This window comes from Gigantopelta aegis, chromosome 4, assembly GCF_016097555.1.
Source record: "Gigantopelta aegis isolate Gae_Host chromosome 4, Gae_host_genome, whole genome shotgun sequence".
Lineage (NCBI taxonomy): Eukaryota > Metazoa > Mollusca > Gastropoda > Neomphalida > Peltospiridae > Gigantopelta > Gigantopelta aegis.
In genome coordinates, this window is record NC_054702.1 from 44,216,680 (window position 1) to 44,241,188 (window position 24,509).

Here is a 24,509-nt window from a genome sequence, read left to right on the forward strand (position 1 = left end):
GTGGTATCGTTAAACAAAACAAACCTTTTGCAATTCTCCCTCCCCCCCCCCCCCCCAGAGGAGTGATTAATTGGTCCCCTAACCTAGCTTATGAGATCCATTTAAAATAATACCATACTGAGTATTATTTAATCCTTTTGTAGCACTTATTTCTCTCTCTTAAGTTCACATGGTAAGAAGAGCTCTATTGTACTATCCTTGAACTAGTTTCAGGGGAGTGATGGCAGGGTTTCTGTCAGTGGGTATAACGAGTAAAATTACGTACCCTAAAATCGCGGAAATCAATGGATGTTTTTAATAATAAGTTTTAAATATATGATAGTATTATAATAGTAAGAGAAGTGCTGTTTAACATTTGTCAAGCTATATGCAATTGTAAGTCCAATTTCAAACCCATATCCACCCATAAGGGGCACTTCTGGTTTGTTTTGTTTTTGTTGCATACTCTCAAGTTATTTTCTGGCAGGAAGCCAGAGTGATAGTTCCCCACAAACGACCAGGCCTGCTGTAGAGTTTTCAGCCATCCATTCTCTCCAGCCAGTGCTCCAAGACTGGTATATCAAAGGGCGTGGTATGTGCTATCCTGTGTGGGATGGTGCATATGAGAGATCCCTTGCTACTGATGGAAAAATGTAGCGGGTTTCCTGTCGAAGACTATATGTCAAAAGTACCAAATGTTTGACATCCATTAGCCGATGATTAATAAATCAGTGTGCTCTAGTGGTATTGTTAAACAAAACAAACCTTTTTTCAACCATTTCAATTTTAAGGTGTTCACTTGGTCTCCCATTTAGTAAAAGTACTAACAGATCTTCTCTGTTTATATTTTGAAGTGTAAGCCGAAAATTAGACAAGTTGTTATGTCACCTGAGCCAAAGATCCGTTTTTGTCCATCATGTGTAAACTTTTCACATTTTCGACTTATTCTTCGAATCGGTTAATGAACCACCTGTTCGGACCGGTACTACAGCCAGATGCGGCCAAATAGCAAAAAACCTGAAACGGAAATGTTCTCAATTTTGGAGTGAAAATAAATGCTTATATAATGTATGTTCGCAATGGTGTATGTCGTTAGTGCCAATGAGAACCCGTTCTATTGGCAATCTTCGTTTGAAGTTGGGCAATTTAACATGGGTTTCAGTGGCAGATGACATCTGTGTAATGAGACCTAATACATGAATCCTGACACTCCTTTCGTAAAAGCAGTACGACTCGCACGCAAGTGTAATAGTTTCTTTATTATTCATATTATTATTGTTGTTGTTTTCTTTATGAATAACAAGACCCAAGAGGACTTAAAATGTTTCAGCCACAATTAAAAGACGACGAAATGACGTCATATTTCAAATGCACAGTCTGAGCTAGGACTGGGGAAGCGACGTCATGCGCTTCCCAAAATTACGTCATTACACTTGTTATTACACGTGTGCTTAGGTCTCACTACACAGATCACTTCCGGGTGACAGTTCATTCATCACGGTCCACTATAGTTCCTAATTGGGACACATGTTATGGGTCACATATTCACTTCTAGCAAATGGTGAAGAATTAAAACAATATGTATGTTTAATGGTAAGCCTTCTGGCTGTATTTTGCCCATGTTATTTTGTAATATTGTGCATCGACCTTTTGGGACATGGGTATATAGCGCAAGTGACAGCCGGAGTGAATCGGTTAATGAACCACCTATTCGGACCGGTACTACAGCCAGATGCGGTCATATAGCAAAAAACTGAGACGGAAATGTTCTCAATTTTGGAGTGAAAATAAATGCTTATATAAGGTATGTTTGCAATGGTGTATGTTGTTAGTGCCAACGAGAACCCGTTCTATGGGCAATCTTCGCTTGAAGTTGGGCAGTTTAACATGGGTTTCAATGGCAGATGACATCTGTGTAGTGAGACCATAATGTAAAACATGAAATTACTGTCTATCCAAAAATATAAGTTTAGCAAGCCAAAATGAAAATGTACTAGTGTAGCATCCTTATAAAAGGTAATACACATCGATGTGTGATTTCAGCCAAGTGTATGGGGGCCCTATTTGGGTAAATATTGCAAACATGTCAATTTTATTTATTTTATTAGTTTTTCTTTTTCTTTCTTTTTCTTTTTTAGGGGTGTGTGTGTCAAAAATGTATATTCTAGTATACTTACATGTAATAAATAAATTGATCTGAGTGTCTAACACTGAGTTTCTCATTGTAAAAGGTCAAAATTCCAAGGTCAACAAGGTCAATATCCGAATTCCACCCTAATTTCTGTGATTTTGTGCATAATGCATTTTTTTTCGAATGTACAGTCATAATGACACACAGTTTGGATGGTATTGTGAATATATACAGTATATTCTACTATGAAAGTAGAATTTTGTATCTGCCATTAATAATATGTGGATCTTCATGCTGAATATACAGAAAAACACAGGATTTCAACACTTCATTATGAAAACAATTGTTGCCCATGCAACAATTGATGGCAACCTAATATTTTTAATGAACTAACTATATAATTAGGTTCTTGGTATGTTCCCCATATGAATGTACAGTAATTCAAGAAAACCACATTTGCAAAAGTCTTCAACAACTGATGGGGTATTACGAATAACAATCTTGTAACATTTCTAGTATGAAAACTTATTGGGAAGATGAAAATCTAATATTCGTAATTCATCCTTGAAAATATGATAACATATTGATCTTGTATGTTCCAGGGTTTCGGTCATTGCCAAGACATTTGTTCAAAATCGCATACTCAACATATATGATAGTTATTATAATCGTAAGAGAAGTGCTGGTCAAGCTATATGCAAGTAAGTCCAAATTCAAACCCATATCCACCCATAAGGGGCACTCTGGGTTGTTTGTTGCTGTGTTGCATACTCTCAAGTGGCAGGAGCCAGAGTGATACGTTCCCACAAACGACCAGGCATGCTGTAGAGTTTTTGGCCATCCATTCTCTCCAGCCATGCTCCAAGACTGGTATATCAAGGGCGTGGTAGGTGCTATCCTGTATGGGATGGTGCATATGAGAGTCCCTGGCTACTGATGGCTGTATCGGGTTTCCTGTCGAAGACTATGTGTTGTACCAAAGGTTTGCCATCCATTAGCCGATGATTAATAAATAGTGTGCTCTAGTGGTATTGTAAACCAAAACAAACCTTTTTCAACCATTTCAATTTTAAGGTGTTCACTTGGTCTCCCATTTAGTAAAAGTACTAACAGATTCTCGGTTTATATTGGGAAGTGGTAAGCCGGAAAATTAGACAAGTTGTTATGTCTTCTCCGTTTTTGCAATCATGTGTAATATCGGTTAATGAACCATGTTCGGACCGTGTACTACAAGATGCGGCCAAATAGCAAACACGCGAAATGTTCTGATTTTGGAGTGAAAATAAATGCTGACTATGGTGTATGGCGTTAGTGCCAATGAGAACCCGTTTTTTGAGCAATCTTCCAAGAGTCCATTGGGTTTTCAGTGTCAATCTGTGTAGAGACCTAATACATGGCAAGGTCCTTTCGTAAAAAGCAGTACGACAATTCTTGATTATTCCTATTATTATTGTTGTTGTTTTCTTTCTGAAAAACAAGGACCAACGTGGACTTAAAATGTTTCAGCCAGATGATTTTTCACAAGACGCGGAAAGACGCATTCAAATGCACAGTATGAGCTACCCCGGACTGGGGTTCATGCGCCTAGACACAACCATACTTGTTATACACGTTGTGGCTTCCCCACCCCGGTCTCACTACAAACCACCAGTTCCGGGTGCAGTCTCATTTCATCCGTCCAATATAGTTCCTACTGTTATGGGTCCATACTGCAAAATGCGTGAAGAATTAAAACAATATGTCTGAATGAAGCCTTAGAGTTTTTGTAATAGGTGCCATCGATTTTGAGGTAATGGTAAGTGACAGGCTTACATGGCTGTATACTTGCGGTCCCGGATGTTTCATTTTGTAATGGTGTAATGTTGTTAGTGCCAACGAGGACCCGTGTTGCAATGAAAGTGAGGGCTTTAACATGGGAAAAATGAAATTACGGTTAAGTTTAGCAAGCCAAAAATGAGGTTGTCGGCAATTAAAATGGGATTTCAGCCAAGTGGGGTATCGGGGTAAATATTGCAAACACATGTCAAATGTTATTGTATTTTTGTAGGGTTTCTTGTTATTTTCTTTTTCTTTTTAGGGGTGTGTGTGTCCTATTCGGACATGTGAATATAATTGATCGGAGGTACTACACTGAGTTTCTCATTGTCATATAGCACTCTGAGACGGAAAGTTAAACGCATTTTTTCGAATTTTGGATTGAAAATAATTGTTGCAATGCTTATATAATATGTTTGCAACTGTAATTAGCTTCCTTGGTATGTGTTATTTACGATATAGTGGCTCTGGCTGTTTGATGCCATCTATTGTGCAAACGGTACCTCTATCTTTTGGTCTATTGGTTAGAGTTCAATGTTACTATCAAAGTATAGTTCATGGGTAAATGACCCAAAATTATTGACCCCCAAACAAAGTTTGACAAAATCGGTCAAAATTTAAAGGTCTACCATGGGTTCAATTGGACAGTTCATTTCATCACGGTCCACTACAGTTAATTGGGAACATGTTAGGTCCCATAGACCATAGGTCTCACTACACATCAACTGGCTCCATTGTTATGAAATAGTCCACTATAGTTGCTAATTGTGACACGTTATGGTTCACATATTCACTTCTAGGAAATGGTGAAGAATTTAAACAATATGTATGTTTAATGCTAAGCCTTCTAGCTGTATTTTGCCCATGTTATGTAATATTGTTCATCGACCTTTTGGGACATGGGTATATAGCGCAAGTGACAGCCGGAGTGAATCGGTTAATGAACCACCTGTTCGGACCGCTACTACAGCCAGATGCGGTCATATAGCAAAAAACTGAGGCGGAAATGTTCTCAATTTTGGGTGAAAATAAATGCTTATATAATGTATGTTCGCAATGGTGTATGTTGTTAGTGCCAACGAGAACCCGTTCTATTGGCAATCTTCGTTTGAAGTTGGGCAATTTAACATGGGTTTCAATGGCAGATGACATCTGTGTAGTGAGACCTTAGTATGATTCTTGTTAACTCGGTTATGTTGAACCATAGGGATAATAATAGTTGTTATTACCCATATGGGCAGAGAGAAGTGGGGAAAGAAAAGTGATCTTTCCCTAGGGAAAGAACCCCCCCCCCCCCCATTTCTTTCCCTAGATACGTTTTAACGTCATAAACAGTGCTTCACTATAGGTTTGACGTCACAATTGTGTGTAAAAAAAAAATATAGTTTCCATGGTGGACGTCATGTCAACAACTAACTTACGTCATCACCACTATGACGCAACGCTGCCTCTTGTTCTCAAGTCCGAAAACTTATTTTCAAAAACAGTATCGTTCGAAAATCTTCCATAAAATGACAAATATTGAAAATGGGTAATGAACAGAATACCCAACTCGCTACTCGCCAATACTGTTTATCTTGCACTCGTGAATTGATGTTGTCCTCAATTCACAAGTGCAAGATAAACGGTATTGCCGAGTAGCGAGTTGAGTATTCTCTAATTAAATGACGTAATTTCGGTAAGTGATGTCGTCTTTGTTGTGTTCATTTGCAAGTCTTCATTATTACGTTATTTGATGGTGGGTAATAAATTAAAGATCACAATCCTTTTGCTATATAACATTTTTACGAAACATGAAAGTTAACTAATTTTGTAAAAATTATATCTAGCGAGAACCGTTTAGGCCCATGGGCCTCTTGTTATCGTTTCATTCTTGTTTAAAAAAATGGCTGCCACATCACTCATCGATTTCTCTGTATGTTTGAAGTCGACTCCAAATGAATTTTGTCATAGAATTTGATGGTGCCAAGACATTTTTGATCAACTGGCCCCATTTTCAGCATAAAAACATATGTAGTTTTATAATTATTACAATTTTTTATATAAAAGAAGTCCTTAGTCTGGGGTGACCCTCTGGCGGGGGTGGGGGGGGGGTGGGGGGGCTTTTGTCCCCTTATAAATCCGGCACTGCTCTCTGGTTGGTGACCCCCCCCCCCCCCCCCCCACACACACACACACTAAAATACTAATGGATCAGATAAAGAAAGTAACCATCAACACGTACATGTAGGTCATGGCTTATCGGGTAGACAAAAACGACTCCACAAAACCATCGGCAACTTCTTCTGCCCTCCCCCCACTAGTTATTCATATATAGGCCCTGGGTATTGATACACAACACATCTGTAGCCTATGGATAATATTGTTCGATGAAACTTTTTATTTTGCTGGGTTTTTCTCTTCTTTTTTTTTCTTTTTTTTTTTTTAATGATCATATGCATTCAACTGTTGTAGAGAATTGCGTGCAAGGTTATTGACAAAGACAGAAAACTTGATTGTTGTTAGCAAAAGAACCTGAGATACAAAATTAATGCTATGGAACCATTTCATCGAGTATTGTATTTTCCAGAACTTAAAAAAAAAATTCAAACCAAACTCAATGGATAAAATATTGATTAAACAAGAATAAAACCGTAATTCCGGTAATCAAAAGAATTTGGATCCATATATTAATTGAGACATTGATACACGTGGTCAATACGTTCAATATAAATAACAATTACAATAGGTCAACTGTGTTTATTACAACAGCCGTGGGAGCAGACACGTGTATTCTGCTGGTTGCTGCAGTAAAAGGATTAATTAAATACATTGAATTATTGAATACAGACTTTCCCCAGAAACTATGCACCACATGGCACTGCTTGGGACAAGAGAATTCAATAGGACCACTAGCAACAGTCGATCCAAGACCCCATCACATCTCGGGCAAGCGCTATACCACTAACGTCCATCGCGCACCTACAAAGGGCAACAGGCACCGCAAAAAGTTGTGGCTAGGTGTGTGTGGGGGCAAGCCGTTGTGGCTAGGTGTGTGTTTGTGGGGGGGGGGGGGGGGGGGGGGGGTGTCACCGAAGCTGGAGGAGCCAGAACATGTTTTGTCCCCCAACCCCGGTTGAAAGGAGATCTAAATTAAAATATGGATTTAAATGAATATTTAGATTTTTTGGTTTACTTTTTACAAAAATGTAGCTCGTAATTCTACATGTTGTCCCAAACCGTCGTTACTACGACCTTTACACCATCTGACATAGCAAATAAGGAACAAATGTGCATCCGCAGTCTAAAAACGATTTTAGGGGAATAAAAGTCACAGAAAAAATGTCAAATGAAAAAAAAGTTAAAGAAAAAAAAGTCAAACCTCATTTTTAAAAATGGTATAAAAGATTTCAAAATGCAACAGATGTGTAAATATGTATGATTGGCCGCTCCAGTTTGCCCCCTCGTTACCAGCATCTTCCGACGCATGAGAAAATGTCAACGGTCTAAATATCAATGGTCAAAATGTCAACAGTCAAAATGTCAGTGGAAAAAAGGCCAACAGTCAAAATGTCAACTATCAAAGTGGTACCTAGATCGTACATAATTTGTAAACCCCCCCCCCCCCCCCCCCCCCAAAAAAAAGCCCCAGAAAACTTACTGTTATATAACCTTTCATTTGACCAATCAAAACACTGTAAATGCATACATTTGACAGCTGCAAACGTGTATATGAACATGGGTGATGGAATTTTGTTTTTAAATACCAAATTCAAATGAATGGTGAATACATGTATAAATGTGTGTGTCTGTGTGTGTTGTGTGCATGTTTATTTTAAGGATTATCAGTTATTTCTTTCAGGATCATCGGGGTATAAACACAAATTTTAAAATCCGTTTTTGCATCTGTCTATATAGGCTATAGGCTTCGGAAACGAGGTGGGGAGAGGGTTGGTGGGGTGTTTGTGTTATAAAGATACGATGTTGCCTCCCTAGTTGCAAATCAAATACATGACTTGACTCTCCCCCTAAAAACTCCAGTCTAGTCCTCCCTGCATAATTTCCTGCACCGCATGTTTAGCCTGTATACCTACCCCGATAAACATAGTAGGCCTATTTACAATCTGATTAAAATTATCTCTATTGGTCAACCAAATACTGTGTTCATTAGGTCTATATGAACTCTGGTGTAACCAAGAATAATTAAACTATAATTTTCATTTGTCATTAATAAAACAGAGAATTATGGACCAGTGTAAGCAAGATCTTAATGGGCTCCTGGACACGTCTATCAAATGTTCATATTTGTATAAATATTTAGTAAAAGAGCTTATTTTTACAAAATTACCTGATGAAACCTATTCCAAGTCTATATAAAAAATGCATTACAAAGATAAGATTATCATCACATAGTTTAGCTATTGAAGTTGGACACCATCATAACATAAGTAGATCTAAACGATTGTGCGTCTTGTGTAAAATAGGTGAAATTGAGGACGAGTTTCATGCGATATTATATTGTCCCATTTTCAGTGATTATAGAATTTTATATATCAAGAAATATTATAGAATCCACCCATCTATGTTTAAATTGACAGAATTACTAACAACTAACAATGTAAATGATTTATGTAAATTAGGGAAATATCTGTTCAAAATGTTTAAAAGACGAGAATCAATAGTTAAATAGTCGATATACAGAGTTCTATACAAAAGCATTTATATTATCCGCGTCCTTTTCATGCCAACACCTTCTATTGTGTCATTGTTGTATATGTATTTGTATGTATAACTGATGAACTGTAAATGTTCAAGGTTAATAAATGAATTGAATTGAACCAGTAGAGCTCCAACGGGCTGCTGTCAGATCCACATGTAATAGTGGAGCTAATTTTAATTAGATTGGCCTACTTATTAACAAAAATACAAATGAGATTATATCTTTTTCTTTCTGTTTGTTTATTTAATCTTAAACAATAACGATACAAAGTACAGTGGGACGCCTTTAAGCTGCACCCGGTAATTATTATAACGGAGAAATTCAATTGGATTCGGCCTATTATATAAGTAAGCTTGAAATGACGTCATACGTAAATCAGTTGCCTTAAATAGAGAATAACAAGTTAATGATTCGGATATCTGCTAAATATCCTGTGAAGGTAAGAATGGGAAATTCTGTGAGGCTCTGCCAAGCGGAATTTCTCATTCGGCCTGATATGAAGAGGATGAAGCAGATATCCAACGTCATTTACTAGTTATTATGTTTATCCTGCAGACCATAAGAATTATGGGAAAAGGCTATCATTTCTGTTATTTCAGCCACATTGCACGATGATTCAATTCAATTCAATTCAATTTACCGGGTATTGCAAATTACCAAACAAGCTGGTGTCACCAAACAGATAAAAAACCAACCAAACATACAACATCTATAACAACAATAACAATTAATAATAATAATAACAATATTAATGTGCATGCCAGACGGAGAAACAAAGTTTGTATTACATTTGTAAAAATAAAGTTTGTTATAAAAATAAATGGTTAAAGTACTGGGAAATAATTAAATTAAATTACTGCCCCACTGATAGCTGGAACAAGAACTTTACGTTTAGAAATACAGCCGTTAATAAATGTTAATACATGGTTAAGAATTTCAATGTCACCTTTATTGTATGACATAATAAATATAAATTGTAAATTTATATTTATTATGTCAAAATATGAGCAATTTTGTAATGTATTTGTGCGTGTGACGTCATATGAGTGACGTCAAAAGTCATAATCTGCTAGTATACGTTTATGACTGCTTTAATCGGTCATCATCTGTCAATAGAAGCAGTGGTTGCAGGATAAAAGTCATATTCAAGCCGCTTGTCAACTGTTTATTTTGATTACGATGGGGACGGATTACGCTATCGATAGGCTTATGACCGAAGCATTGCATGATCGTTCGGAGTCACCCAAATACAGTTCGAGACGTCAAAGATTCTGGTAGGCGCAGTTGCATGTGCAGGGGGAGGGTTTCGGGGTTCGAAACCCCTCCCTGCTCAAGCAAATGTTCTTTTGTTTTTTTTAATATATAATATATTTCCCGAGGGAGCATGACTTGAACCTCTATAAACGTCGCTCGCCAGTCTAGCCCCACCCCCGCAGGTATCTCCAACGAATTCATACTAGGGGTTTCTGTTCCGGGGTACCTGTGCCCCCCCCCCCTCAGCCGCCCCCTCCTAAAATTCCTGCACACGCGCCTGAGGCGAGCCATTTATATGGTAGAGGTAACCATAACCGATTCAAGTTTATTTTGGTAACACGTAAAATGCATAAGCGTCGGAAGTGGGGATGGTGGTTAGAGCAGCACTTGCCCCGAACTAAATATTCATTGCTCCCCCCACCCCCCTTTGGGGTCAAGACGTAGTCCAGTTGTATTTATAGCGCTTGTTTAATGCACGGTCGGTCAAGGATCGATCCCCATCGGTGGGCCCATTGGGCTATTTCTGGGTTCAGCCAGTGCAACACGATTGGTACATCAAAAGCCGTGGTATGTGCTATCCTGTCTGGAAATGGTGGGTAGCTAAACTTATTAATGCTGCAAACATAATTGGAATTCCTACACATCTATCTTCAACTTCAGAGTTACCGACTGCATGCACTTTAGGTGAAATCGTAATTAAATGCGAGCAGTACTTTTTGCAGTTTATTACGACACGGCTAACATCAAACAAAATTTCTAACAAATATGGTAATAAAATGCGCACATATATGTCATTCAAACAAATTTCGAGTTCAGTTGAGACCTATTTATTACATACCAAAGACTATGACAGCAGAAAAGCTTTTAGTAGGCTTCGTTTGAGTGCACAGTCACTTAAGATTGAAATGGGAAGACACAAGAAACCACCTGTCCCTGTGAATGAGAGATATTTTCCCAACTGTCCCCTAGAAGTGGAAGACGAATATCATTTCATTATCAAATGCCCTATATATAATGCTTTTAGAAATGATTTACAAAATAAAATAATAAAACAAGAATCACATTTTTCTTTTCTGACTAATAACGAAAAATTCTTATTTCTTACACGCAACAATATGCGGGAATTATGCCCTATTATTTGCAGTTTTGTAAAGAGACGCTTTAAGTTGCGTAAAAGCATATGCGTTGGAAATAATTTCAAATTGCTTGCATTCCACGTCTGTATAAACTAATGGAGAATGTACGAGTGTGTGTGGATTCGTGAAAACTACTTCACGAACCCCATAGGGGCAAATTGATGGTTTTTCATGGCTCCACACTTCTGACAATATTTGCTTTACCTAAATATTATTATCACTAGTAATAAGGCTTAAATTACACATACATGTATTTGTTGATGCAGATGTTTGTTCATGTAATTAATGTATATTTATGTTATTGTTACTGCAGATAAATGTATATTATATTGTTATTTTTGCTCTGCCCACATGCGGGTGTTATGCAAATAAATTATTCTTATTCTTATAAAATGTAGAGGATTTCCTCTCTAATGCCTCTCATACAGAAATTTGTTCATGTAAGAATATTTGTGTATGATTATAAATACTCTTTTGAGCCAAAGTATATTTACTTTGTGTTCACATGTGGTAATAGTGACAAAGGTAATTTGATATGGGCATATATCAGTGTTGCCAAATATCAGTTGGTTAACAACATCCGATATGAGTAGTCTACTTACTGCAAAGAAGAGGAGATATTTTCAGTAAAGTTGGTTTTATTTAATGACGCCACTAGAGCACATTGATTTTTTATCTTATCATCGGCTATTGGACGTCAAACATATATTATGGTCATTCTGACACTGTTTTTTAGAGAAAACCCGCTGTCGCCACATAGGCTACTCTTTAACGACAGGCAGCAAGGGATCTTTTATTTGCGCATCCCACAGGCAGGATAGCACAAACCATGGCCTTTGTTGAACCAGTTATGGATCACTGGTCGGTGCAAGTGGTTTACACCTACCCATTGAGCCATGCGGAGCACTCACTCAGGGTTTGGAGTCGGTATCTGGATTAAAAATCCCATGCCTCGACTGGGATCCGAACCCAGTACCTACCAGCCTGTAGACCGATGGCCTAACCACGACGCCACCGAGGTCGGTAGATTTTCAGTATGCAGGTCTTGTTCTTGGATTAGCCCATGAAAAGATAACTTGATGAGAGAACGATTTCGTGACTGGTGACAATATATTGCGAAGGAAACTTTCGATAATGATCAATATGGGTTAAAAACTTTCGAATGACAAAAAAACAAAAAAAACAAAAAAAACAAACAACAACAACAAACAAACAAAAAACAAACAAACTACACACATTCTGTTTTCTCTGTGAAGAGCTTCGCCCAAGTTTGTCAAAACCTGTTATAGCATTTGTCTGGCTGCCAGTGTCAAAATATGTCTAGACGTGCACCTGTTGGATGCAATAGACTGCAGTTGTGTGGCATAGGAAATTTGTGAAATATGTTTTCAATTCTTTTGCTCACATAAGCAAATAGGAATCCTGTTCTCATGACAAGATTTGCGTATCAAGCAAATGTACTCATCCTCAAATATACTTTTGCATGACGTCTGTTGCTTGTGCGAATATAATCCAGGAGTATATATAAAACCGTGTGCAAATGTGTTCTAATGACAGATATACTCACCCGAAGTATATTTACTTACGAGTTTATGTATACTCGTGTATGTAAATGTCTGCATGAGAACAGGGCTTAAGACTATGCCAGAATTACCAAATGTTTGACATCCAATAGCCGAAGATTAACAAATCAATGTACTCTAGTAGTGTCGTTAAACAAAACTGCCTTTGTTTGACACCCAATAGCCGAGAGAAAAACCGCTACATTTTTTTTTCAATAGTAGCAAACGATCTTTTATATGCACTATCCCACAGACAAGGCAACATTGAATGACCTTTGCTCTACTAGTCATGGTGCACTGGCGGAAACAAGAAATAGTCTCATATTTAACATAATTTTTATTTCATCCAAATTGTAATGTTTTTCAACAGGGTACGCTTGAAAAAAAATATACAATTCAATCCAAAGCAAATGTACTCCATTCGCGTTTCGTGTCTTATAACTGATATCAGGATGAAGGTTTCGTGAGGTATGTAGTATTGTTCGAGCAGTTCTGGATAGATGGAATTATAAACTGACGATCAAAACAAAGTATACCGATCAGTTTTTCGAAACGGTAAAAACAACCCAAAACAAGTTGAAATCTCTCAAAACCGGACCCTCTCAAAACCGGCCCCCCTCGCGGCCCCTTTTTAAATATCTGTACAGAAGAGAACCTTTCTAAACCGGATACCTCTTAAAATCGGACTTTTTTTAACTTGGTCCCGAGTATGTCCGGTTTATATATATATATATATATATATATATATATATATATATATATATATATATATATATAATACTGGTGGTTATCATTAAAGGCTTGAAAGGTGCTCAATACTTTAAGAGAGAGTAGAGCATGCAATAAATATATATATTGCACTTTTGTCCTACGCTATATATATATATATATATATATATATATATATATATATATATATATATATATATATATATGTATGTATGTACACACTAAGTACCAGTACAATTCACAAACAACACTAAAGGTAAAACGTGCGAGTTCACCACGAAGTGTGAATAAACATGACCATTACTAGTATTTAAGGGGATTAATGTCAATGTTTCAGTAGTCCCCTCGATGCTTCTCTCAGTGATTGTGTCATCTGATCCCTGTTCATTGGATCGGCATCGGATTCTCTGGACAAGACGATCCTTTATTTGTTCTGTGTGAGACAAATCAGGTGAACAGGCTGACCATGGCAAAACATTGATGTTGTTTGAAGCGAAGGATTGTGTCAAGTATTGCATTGTTCTGTCGAAACAAGGTGACCCGATTTGTCTCATATAGAACATTGTAATGACGTCATGACGTGGTAATGCAAGAACGATAACGGGACGGAGCGTAACACCATGGCCCGTGCGAATATTGTGTTTATTTTATTTTAAAAATGTGTTGGTGTACTTGCGTTTGATAGTCAGTTTATTGTCTTGATTAGTTTATTGTTGTAGATCCGTTTTGTAGAATGTATGTCTGATCTCCTAAATCACACACTTCACACGTATATATTTGCAACGAGGAAGGAACACTCAACACATTTTATTTACGGTTATATGGCGTCGGACATATGGTTAAGGACCACACAGATATTGAAGGAGGAAACCAGCCGTCGATTAGCAGCAAGGGATCTTTTATATGCACCATCCCGTAGACAGTATAGCACATACAACGGCCTTTGATGTGCACTGGCTGGAACGAGAAATAACCCAATGGGCCACTAACGGGGATCGATCCCAAACCGACCGTGCATGAAGCATGCGCTTTACCACTGGGCTATGTCTCGCCTCTTGCAATGCGGAAGTGTGGACATCAGTTCTTACAATAAAGTCAGTCTGAGTCCACTTCTGTATCAGCTTACTTTCAGTCCTGAGGTCTCACTACACAGATCACTTCCGGGTGAGAGTTCATTAATCACGGGACACTATAGTTCCTAATTGTGACACATGTTGTGGTTCACATATTCACTACTAGGTAATGATGAAGAATTACAACAATATGTATGTTTAATGGTAAGCCTTCTGGCTGTATTCTGTCCATGTTGTGTAATATTGTGCACTGATCTTTTGGGATATGGCTATATAGCGCAGGAGACAGCCGGAGTGAATCGGTTAATGAACCACCTGTTCAGACTGGTACTTCAGCCAGATGCGGTCATATAGCAAAAAACTGAGACGGAAATGTTCTCAATTTTGGAGTGAAAATAAATGCTTATACAATGTATGTTTGCAATGGTGTATGCTGTTACTGCAAATGAGAACCCGTTCTATTGGCAATCCTCATTTGAAGTTGGGCAATTTAACATATGTGTCAATGGCAGATGACATCTGTGTAGTGAGACCATAATGTAAAACATGAAATTACTGTTTATCCCCCAAAATATAAATTTAGGAAGTCAGAATGAGAATATACTAGTGTAAAAGGGAATTTCATCCATGTGGAGTTTAGCTAAGCTTATGGGGGCCCTCTTTGGGTAAATATTGAAAACGTCAATTTGTTTTTAATTTTTTATTTTATTTTATTATTATTTTTTTTTTTTATAGGGGTGGGGGGTGTCAAAATGTATATGCTAGTGTTGTTACATGTAATATATAAATTGATTTGAGTGTCTAACATTGAGTTTCTCATTGTAAAAGTCAAAATTCCCAGTCACATGGTCAATATCAAAATTCACCCTAATTTCTGTGATTTTTTGCATAATGATTGTTTTTAATGTACAGTCTTAGTGACAAACAGTTTTGATGGTATTGTGACTATATAACATAGTATTCTACTATAAAAGTCGAATTTGTATCTGCCATTAATAATGAGTGGATCTTCATGCTGAAATATACAGAAAAAACCCCAGGATTTCAACACTTCACTATGAAACAATTGTTGCCCATAGCAACTATTGATGAAAATTAATATTATTAATGAACCAACTAGATAACTAGCTTCTTTGTATGTTCCTTATATCAGAACTACCAAACAGGTCATACATTACCATGTAGTGGCTGTTTGTTTGATGGTCATCTATTGTGTGGATGACCATGGAGTAACAATGTGATAAGAAGTTTTATTGGATGGTATGGTGCATCTATCTTTTGGTGTACCGTTTAGAGTTCTTAAGTTACACTGGTCTAGTATGGCTTTCCATGGTCTAAATGACCCATATTATCAAATTAACTTCAAACCAAGTTTGACAAAATCTGTTCATAAACTTTAAGGTCTCACTACACAGATCACTTCCGGGTGAGAGTTCATTAATCACGGGACACTATAGTTCCTAATTGTGACACATGTTGTGGTTCACATATTCACTACTAGGTAATGATGAAGAATTACAACAATATGTATGTTTAATGGTAAGCCTTCTGGCTGTATTCTGTCCATGTTGTGTAATATTGTGCACTGATCTTTTGGGATATGGCTATATAGCGCAGGAGACAGCCGGAGTGAATCGGTTAATGAACCACCTGTTCAGACTGGTACTTCAGCCAGATGCGGTCATATAGCAAAAAACTGAGACGGAAATGTTCTCAATTTTGGAGTGAAAATAAATGCTTATACAATGTATGTTTGCAATGGTGTATGCTGTTACTGCAAATGAGAACCCGTTCTATTGGCAATCCTCATTTGAAGTTGGGCAATTTAACATATGTGTCAATGGCAAGATGACATCTGTGTAGTGAGACCTGAGTCGTCAAGGTGCCCAATCCGCAGAAGATATTGTATCTTCATCTTCGTTCTCCTTTTTTAACTGGGGAATGAACATTTTCCTTTAGTTTATTGAAGGAGATTGTTGTATATGATGTTGGAAAATTAAACGGTTTAACACTGGTGAAATTTAATCTAGATATTGAGACAGGACAATTTCAAGTAAGTGAACTGTAATTAATCAGACAATACATTGCGGGCCCATCTTTAATTATGGCTAGGATATGTGTTAGGGTTTGACACCTGAATTTGGTGACGCATTATTGGATCCCGCAATATATCTTTCCTGACATGGATTCTTCTGAAATCCATACAAAAGACGAATAATTGGGACTGCAATAATAATTTTAAAGAAATATAATAATAATAAGAAGATTGGTAAAATTGCGAAAACCAATTAGAAGTAGGGTGCCTACAGAATGTGTAATCATAAAACAGATAGCAATTTCACGGAAGGGGTGGGTTTTTAATTGTACCTGTTCCTGTTACCAGTCGGGGATAATTATTATGCATACATCTTTTGTCTTTGTAAATTACCACCGTGAAAGTGTAAACTCTGTGAATAGTCTCTTGAACCTTCCAGATTCATGAGCGTCAGGGCGATTAAAGACTGTATATTAACAAAGCCTGGCAGAGGGAACCCGACCACTCGGCATTAGCTGGTTGAAGCTGCGACTAACAATACTTAATCGTCTTAAGCAATCGGCCAATGTAGACTGATCCGCGAGAATTACCAATCACCCCAAGTGACCTTCTCAACGGAAATGTGTGTTTGTGTACGGATCATATTCTTCTGCATGCGTTTCGTTGAAATTGTATATTAGTGTCTTACTTACAACAGCTTCTGGCAGCTCACTTTATCGTAATTTTAGCATCATTTAGAGTTTCTAGCAAGACGTCTGCTTTCTTTCGGAACATGAGGTATTTTTACATGTATAGTAAAACTTAAATCCAATGCTTTCTTTCGGAACACGAGGTATTTTTACATGTATAGTAAAACTTAAACCCAATGCTTTTTTCGGAACATGAGGTATTTTTGCATGTACATGTATAGTAAACTTTAAACCCAATGCCTTCTTTCGCAACATGAGGTAGTTTTACATGTATAGTAAAAAATCTAATTATGCCTTCGTTTGGAACATGAGCTAATTTTGCATGTATGGTAAAATCAAAGGTTTTCTTTTGGAACATTCATGAGGTATTTTTACATGTAGAGTAAAATAGAATGCTTTCTTTTAGAACATGGCGGGTTTTTTGGTGTTTTTTTGCATGTACAATCAAGTACAATTATTTAAGAATTGACCGCAATTACTTTTTGGTTCATGAAAGTATGAACCGAAAAAACGATGTGCACACTTTAACTTTATAAGTAAAATATTAAATCTTATAGTGTAATTCTGTATTATTTATATTTATCTTTGAAAGGAATGAAGAAGAAACGAACAATTCGAAACAGTGACATATAAAATCCCCTTTTCCCCGTGATGTCGGATATACCTATTTTATTTCCACTGGAGTACCGTTTATAAAATGTCTCTTATTATTTCGTTTAATATAAGTTTTGCAACAATAACGTAATTGTAATTTAATTTCAAATCCATATTCTACCATCAAGATAATTGAGTTTAGTAGACATACAGAAAGTTAGGTTGTTTTGTTCAACTACACCACTAGAGCATTTTGATTTATTAATCATCGGCCATTGGATGTCAAACATTTGGTAATTTTGACATATAGTCTTAGAGATGAAACCCGCTACATTTTTTCCATTAGTAGCAGGGGATATTTTATATGCACCATCCCACAGACAGGATGGCACATACCTCGGCCTTTTATATACCAGTCGTGGAGCACTGGCTAGAACGAGAAATAACCCAGTGGGCCCACCGACAGGAATCGATCCTAGACTGATTGTGCATCAAGCGAACGCTTTACCACTGGGCTACGTTCCGCTATAGCAATACATATCATATATACGTGTGTTTTTGCTTTCATTCATTGAGGCGAGATGTAGTTCAGTGGTTAGAGAGCTTGTCAAATCGTCATCGGTCGACTCGTTTTCACCGTCCCAAGTTGGGTCCTACGACTGGTCTATCAAATGACGTGGTATGTGCTGCCCCGTCTATTGGAAAGTGCATATACAAATATATTGCTGCTATTCAGTATGTGCGTCTCTCTGTGTGTTTGTATTAGTGTCTGTGTGTGTGTGTTTGTGTGTGTGTGTGTGTGTGTGTGTGTGTGTGTGCAGCATCTTGTTTGCTGTATATATTGATGGAAAAAAAACGTGTGTTTTTTCGTTGATAAATATTTCAAATGTTTTATTGATGATTATTTCATTGTTTAGATTTTTAGATTATGTCGTCATTACTGAATACATTTTGACAAGTTTTGTTGTGTTATCACAGACAGCGTTTGTACAGATAACGTTGAAATGTGGGCACCTTACGCCATTTCCTGATCCAAATCAATAGCGTGTGTGCCAAGCCCGGGTTGCAGTCACTGCTCTCACTCTCCTATTGACCCACTCAGGTTGTTTATGGACCTTTGTGCGATGTTATTCCACTCACGAAGAAGGGCCTGCATAAGCTGAGCGACGTTGTTTAGGACGTTGACGCGCTTTCTGACCCTCCTGTCCAGCTCGTCCCACAAATGCTCAATCGGGTTCAAATCTGGACTGTGGCTAATCGAACACTGGGATATTGTTTTGGTTGAGGAAGTTAAGACAAACCCTCGCAACGTGCGGCCTCGCATTATCCTGTTACAACGTAAGGTTACGCGCATGAATAAGTAGAAGGACGTGTGCCTTGATGACCTGACCCCGATATCTTACGGCTGTACGATTGCCCTGGTTGACCACGAGAGGGTTTTTTCACGCCATGAGAAATCCCTCCCCCACCCCAAACCATAACAGACTCTCCCCCAAATCTGTCGTTTTCCTTAACACACGCGTCTGAATGTCGCTCAACTCGAAGTCGATAGACACGTTGTCGTCCTGTAAAGCGAGAACCGAGACTCGTCAGTGAATAACACACGTCTCCAGTGGGCCAAGTGATACCGATGTGCACGCAGCCATTGCAATCGACGTCGCCTGGGTGTAAGTTGCGGACCAACGTAGGGACGTCGTGGCCTTAAGTTAAACTCCCGCAACCGATTCCTAACTGTTCGTGGACACACTGGGCGACCACGAGTGCCTACAGCCTGACTCGCCGTCTCCGTAGCCGTCTGAAACCGGTTACGGAGGTGTGTGAGACGTATGCCTCTATCTTGGCCTCAGATTACAGTTATCTTCCCATTTGGTTGTCCGGAAATTTGTCCGCGCAAGTAGTCTGCTGTTAGACTGTGATTATTTCATGGCAGAGAGCTATGAAGTGGCAACTATTTGACTGAAGTGACGGGAGAGCATGTAGTTTGTAAACATGGGTAACTTGTTGACATTGAAGACTTGTTTGTGGTAATTCCGGCCTATGTAAAAGTAGTGCCTTTTGTATAAAATGGGTATACTCCTGCCAGATTTAGAGGGCGTGTTTGTTTAAACCAATATGCTGGGAGAAAGAGCTGAACAACAGGGGCTGTCCTTTTCAGGGTATGTGTCCCCCAGGCAGGCAAAGGTACATACAGAAATCCACGAGCCTGCCGATATTAATAAAAATGTTATAGCCACTAAGGCTATATAGAAACATATAGCGAAATTAATTGTGGTCTGTGGCCATCTTGACGTGGCAACGTAACGCGCGGACGTCCGCTCCAGGGACGGTCAGCTAACCTTCCTGTGGCTCTGAAACCCATGTACCCCAAATTGCTGGGCGACGCGACGTTGCACTTGCCCCTGCATAATTAGAGCAATAACCCTACCCCAATCAACTTGTAACATTTGCGGCAATTTGCTTTTCAAATGTGTGAAATGAAATGGTGTGCACTCGATGTGTACTGTTCAAAACTTCGATTTGGTATGGTGTTTAAGTCCATAACACGTGGTAGTGGCCCGGATGCACGTTTCCTTGTAAAACTGGTAAAAAAACAACAACCCATGCAGCTTTGCACGTGCTCACGGTTGACCCAATTTTAACTAAAGATTATTTAGACAGTACAATGAGGTAGCTAATTGTCAAATGTTACTACATCTGGTATACTGATAAAAATAATAGCTAGTTTAATAAACATTGTAGTTTAGTTGAAGATTTAAATTTTTGTGCACATGCTTACGACGTTACCAGCCCTAAGTTCAGCCAGCAAACGTTTGGCTAACGTTCGCTATTTGATTGGTTCCCCACATAGTCATTTGGTTTATTGTGAAGTGCATAAACCAAGTCTAGCGGACGTTTTTCCGTTCGGTCTGGCTGAACGCAGCCCAGACTTGCTTGCCAACAAAAACGAGAAGCAATTTCTAATTTTTGATATTATTATTTTAATTGGCTATATTTGCGTCTTTTCAGCGATCGGTTTAAGCATGACTCGCTAAGCAAAGAGAGGTTTCTTGTTGCAGAGAGGAGGAACAAGCAGGAGGACGTGCGGCTGGAGCAGACACTGCGGACGTTCGACAAACAGAGGGTGAGGTTCTGCTACAACATCGACTTGGAGAAGAAACACGTCCGGTCAGACATCGAAAACATCCAACGAAGCACTGGCAACAGCGAAAAGGGCAAACGCCCCAAAGACCGCGGTGATGCGGCTTACCAGGAATCCGTGCACTACAATACAGCCAACCGGTTGTCGGAGAAGCGGCTCAGCATGTGGCGCGAATGCGAGAAGCATCTTGCACTATTTCTGACACGACACTTCGAAAACGATTCGACCAGTACTAGGCGCTCGTCTAGACCCGTCTCTGTACCAACAAAGATTCCTTTGTTCGAGAGAGTCCCCATTGAACAATTAAATCGACGTTCTAGCGGTAAAATCCGGCCACACACTGCTGCCGCAGCTGATAGAAAGAATAGCGATTCCAAAAAGGTGGAGTGTCCAGCAAGACCAAAAAGTTCTTGTCCAACGATGGTTGGAACAGATAGAAGGAAATCGTCTACAGCCAAAAGTTCTGTAAGCAGATCTTCTATGTCTTCCATAGCCAAATATTCTGAAAGCAGCGGAGTACATTTTGCCAACAGAAAGACTGATGCGACTAACGACACTCTTTTAGCAAGCAGATCTGTCACGGATAGCGACGAGGACCTGATAAGATTTTGGCAGGAAAAAAAGAAACAGAGCGCAAGAGAGTCACAACGTATTGAGTCACTAAAATTTAACAATTACGTGGGTGTACAACACACACGTGACAAACGAGACTCGGCTTCAAATAAAAGTAAAGGCGTTAGCCATCACGTCGAGTTTGAACATTCCCAGGCGGGTACTCATTCAACACCCGAGAGTACTTTATCTGCGACAACCATCGTCAGTAACATAGAGTCGGCGACAGCACCACAACTTAAACTATTTACTTCGAAAAGGAACAAACCGGTTGAAACAATCATCAAACAATCCTTGATATATTCAAAAACCGCACGCAAACACATGCTCGAACAAATGGTCGACCGTACGTGTCCGGATCAAAGGGAGATGATTCGACAAGAACGATTACGGTTATCTAAACTTGACCAGCTCATTCTCACAGAAGCGACTCATGAATTTTGTCGAATGCTAGATGGATATAACAAATATGACAGCAGTGAATCCAGCGTGCAGTGCCAGTAACGTCTTCACTTTAAATAGTATAAGCTATATCCTAAAGCTATATCCTAAAGCTATATCCTAACCGGACGAGTGCGACACAACAGATTACTTTAGTCGAGCGTGCGACACAATGCCGACAGCAATTATTTCTATTTTTCTCGCGCGACACTAGCGACAAACATATATTAACCAATCAAACAACTTTTACTTGACGGTTTCAACTGTTTATAACGATTTCGAAATGAAGACTGTCGTTATGGTCGCGTCTGGTTAGGATATTATACATATTATCGTGTCGCTTGCGTCCGGTTAGGATGCAGCTTTACATACCTGCATATACGTTCTCGGTCGATAAAAATAGAATAAGCCCTCTCTAGAACAGAAGCTGAGAATTAATTTTGCGAGGTCCCTTGAAATTAAATATTTGAATATAATTAACCCGAAATTTTCATTCAAATGTCTGTTTGTTCGAAAATGTGTCTCAAACGGATCCCATAATCAGATCATTACCAGACATTGGGAGATGGCAACAGTAGTCGGATTTGCACTTGCTTCCCCAAATACTATACCCCCCCCCCCCCCCGGCCCCGCCCTCCCCTTTTGCGAGACCTGAAGTACTTGGTCCGACTCACGAGAAAAAGACATTAGACTGGCTGATTAAATCGCGCCGTTCTAATCGGCTTCTGCTGCAATACAAAGATTCGACATAGAGTGATGATTGATTGTACGATCTAGTCCTGTTCAGTTGTTTAGACTAAATTCATCATCTAAAATGCACGAAGTTGACTTGTTTCCATTTTAAAAAAATTCTGTAAGTTTCAAATACAGGTTCGTTCTCCTACAAATAACTACGGCTATTTGCATAACAAAAGCATCACTCTATAGTGTGCTTCAAACTTATGTTCTTTTCCACCTTCCTAGCGGAATATACTGTAGCATGATCTATATTTAAGAAACAATTTCGAAACATAAACCAACAATCAATTCAGGCGCGGACTCAGGTGGGGAGTGCAGGTGACACGCCTCCATGCACTATTTTTGTCAAACAATATATACTCTTAAAAAAAAGTAGGGGAATTTTAATACGAATTTACAATTGCCAAAATTATAAGGTATATTAGCTGTGGGGAATGGTTATGTGATAATAGTGAATTAATTGGGCAAACATTACAACCTGTAGTTCAATGTTACAGTAGGTTTTATGACCACCAAAGATCTTGAGGGACGATTGGGGTCAGAAGTGAAATTTTAAAGTTGACGTTTTTTTATCAGTAAATCGCAAATTCAAACAATAAAAATGACTAAAAACAAAACAATAACAACTGTATGATCAACAGAATGAAAAAGTTTGACAGAAATGTTTCACAGTGACCTTCCTGGAAATTGTCAAAATCGAGAATGACACCCCACGCACGTGTACGGGGCAACTGCGTGACGCACGTGCAAACTATGGAATGTGTTTCGGTGTGTTGATAAACAGATCTGAACGTTCTTTACTAGGATGTCTGTGGTGAAAACGTATGTTCGATCTAATAGTTGATATTAACAATATGTCAGGTTCCCCTACCTTTTTTTGAAGAGTACATTTTCCATAAGAAAAGTTATGAGCTGTAGGCCTAAAGTTTTATATCTCACGTATGTCAATTATAATGTAAAAATACACCAAGTGTTCCTAACTTACAACTATAAGTATGTAGTATGCTGTACGAAATCCCCAAATGGGAGATTTACAATCCCATTACATTTCCTGAGAACGACGACCAGACTGCTGAAACATGACACATTAACAGGACATTTGTAACTGTGTTATTTTGGACAAGAAATAAATTACATATCTTAAAGAGTTAAAAACTTGATTTAGTTTTTTTACCTCCAAAGGGCGGGATTTAGCTCAGTCGGTTGAGTGCTCGCTTGAGGTGCTTGCATCGCAGGATCGAACCACCTCGGTGGATTCATTCAGCTGATTGAGGTTTTTCTCGTTCCAACCGGTACACCACGACTGGACAAAGGCCGTGGTATGTGTTTTCCTGTCTGTGGGAAAGTGCATATAAAAAATCCCTAGCTGCATTAGGAAAAAACGTAGCGGGTTTCCTCTAATGACTACGAGTCAGAATCACCAAATGTTTGATAGCCGATGATTAATTAACAAATGTGCTCCAGTGGTGTCGTTAAACAAAACAAAACTTTTAAACAAATTCTTTGTTGCCACCATATTGGATTGAGGTGGGTATACTTATATAGATATTTCCAGTAGGTTAATTCATTATAAGCGTACGAGAGAAGAGCTGGAGCAATTTCTCAAATTCGGGTAAACAAACTGAGATACTCGGGCAAAATGAGCTTGCCTAAAACAACAAAAGAATTTGGCACAAGTTTGCGAATTTACTTTCTGAAATTATTGTCGTGCTTATATCCAATTAAGGTCCAAACTCGCTGTAATGGGCATACACCTCAGCTATATGGGCTGTCTGTCCAGGACAGTGGGTTAGTTGTTGGTTCTTAGTGGTTAGTGAGAGAGAAGAGAGGGTGTAGTGATCTAACACCTACCCAATGGTCGTTAAAACTCGCTCTCTGTGGGA

At 38.6% G+C, this 24,509-nt stretch overlaps 1 protein-coding gene across 2 annotated transcripts; it reads left to right on the plus strand.

Annotated features, from left to right (window-relative positions):
- Window positions 1-9,684: 9,684 nt before the first annotated feature.
- LOC121370594 lies at window positions 9,685-23,087 on the plus strand. 2 transcript variants are annotated; one of them, XM_041495921.1, is made up of 2 exons: window positions 9,685-9,898; window positions 20,703-23,087. In XM_041495921.1, the coding sequence occupies exons 1-2, from the start codon at window positions 9,804-9,806 to the stop codon at window positions 21,949-21,951; spliced, it is 1,344 nt and encodes a 447-aa protein (XP_041351855.1). In that variant the 5' UTR covers window positions 9,685-9,803; the 3' UTR covers window positions 21,952-23,087. The 2 variants fall into 2 exon arrangements, with proteins under 2 accessions (XP_041351855.1, XP_041351856.1); XM_041495922.1 differs by having other exon boundaries at window positions 9,771-9,898; window positions 20,753-23,087.
- The last annotated feature ends 1,422 nt before the right edge of the window (window positions 23,088-24,509 follow it).